The sequence below is a fragment of the Solanum pennellii genome, chromosome 10, assembly GCF_001406875.1.
Source record: "Solanum pennellii chromosome 10, SPENNV200".
NCBI lineage: Eukaryota > Viridiplantae > Streptophyta > Magnoliopsida > Solanales > Solanaceae > Solanum > Solanum pennellii.
In genome coordinates, this window is record NC_028646.1 from 7,184,416 (window position 1) to 7,185,296 (window position 881).

Genomic DNA, 881 nt, shown 5'->3' on the forward strand with positions numbered 1-881 from the left:
AAAATTTGATTTAGTTACTATAAAATAACCAAAATATTCTAGTATTGGTAAAATATATTCACAATAATTAAACGAATTGATAAATTTCATCTAGAATATTAAACACCAACTTACCTATTTAAATTAACTTTTAGATTAATTTATATTATTATAAAACAAAATTTGGAATATAACATTAATACAAATTTTCCTTATTAACTTTAAGTATCAAGAAAAAATTGCTTTTATTGGGATATTTGGCAAATAATTTAATGACCAATGTGAAATTTCTGTATATAAATATGCATGATATTTCATCTTTTTAGTACACATATTTTTAAGAGAGAATTAACTAATAGCATATTTTAGTATATTCTAGCATGGAGCATAAGAAGACAGCAGGACGCCAAAAAATTTCATTGGCGAAAATAGAGAATGAATCTGCTCGACTCACCACATTCTCTAAACGACGTTCTGGCTTATACAAAAAAGCTTGTGAACTTGTTAGAGAATGTGATGTAGATCTTGGAATTGTTATGTCTTCACCGAAAGGTATACCTTATTCCTTTAGTAGTCCAACCTCTAACGTGGTCATTGATCGTTTTATAAATCCTACAGCAAATTTAAGTTCAAGTGACCGCCTTGTTGCTGCAGAAGCACGCAAAAAAGTAAGTCAATTTAATGATATTCTAAACGAATTGGACGAAATCGAAAAAATTGCAAATGAAAAATTAGACCGAATGAATGAGGCTAGAGATCTAGGTTGGTGGGAGTCCATAGATCAATTGAATGTTCATGATGTAATGAAGTTGGAAGCATGGCTGATTTCTGGTGAATTTAAATTGAACGAACATTTGGAGCAGCTAGAAAATGGAGCTTCCTCCTCCTCACAGATTCCATAA

At 30.2% G+C, this 881-nt stretch overlaps 1 protein-coding gene across 1 annotated transcript; it reads left to right on the forward strand.

The window, feature by feature from the left end:
* The first annotated feature begins 359 nt into the window (after positions 1-359).
* Positions 360-881, forward strand: LOC107002139 (agamous-like MADS-box protein AGL29). The gene has a single exon (XM_027912332.1). It carries the CDS (start codon positions 360-362, stop codon positions 879-881), a length of 522 nt encoding a protein of 173 aa, XP_027768133.1.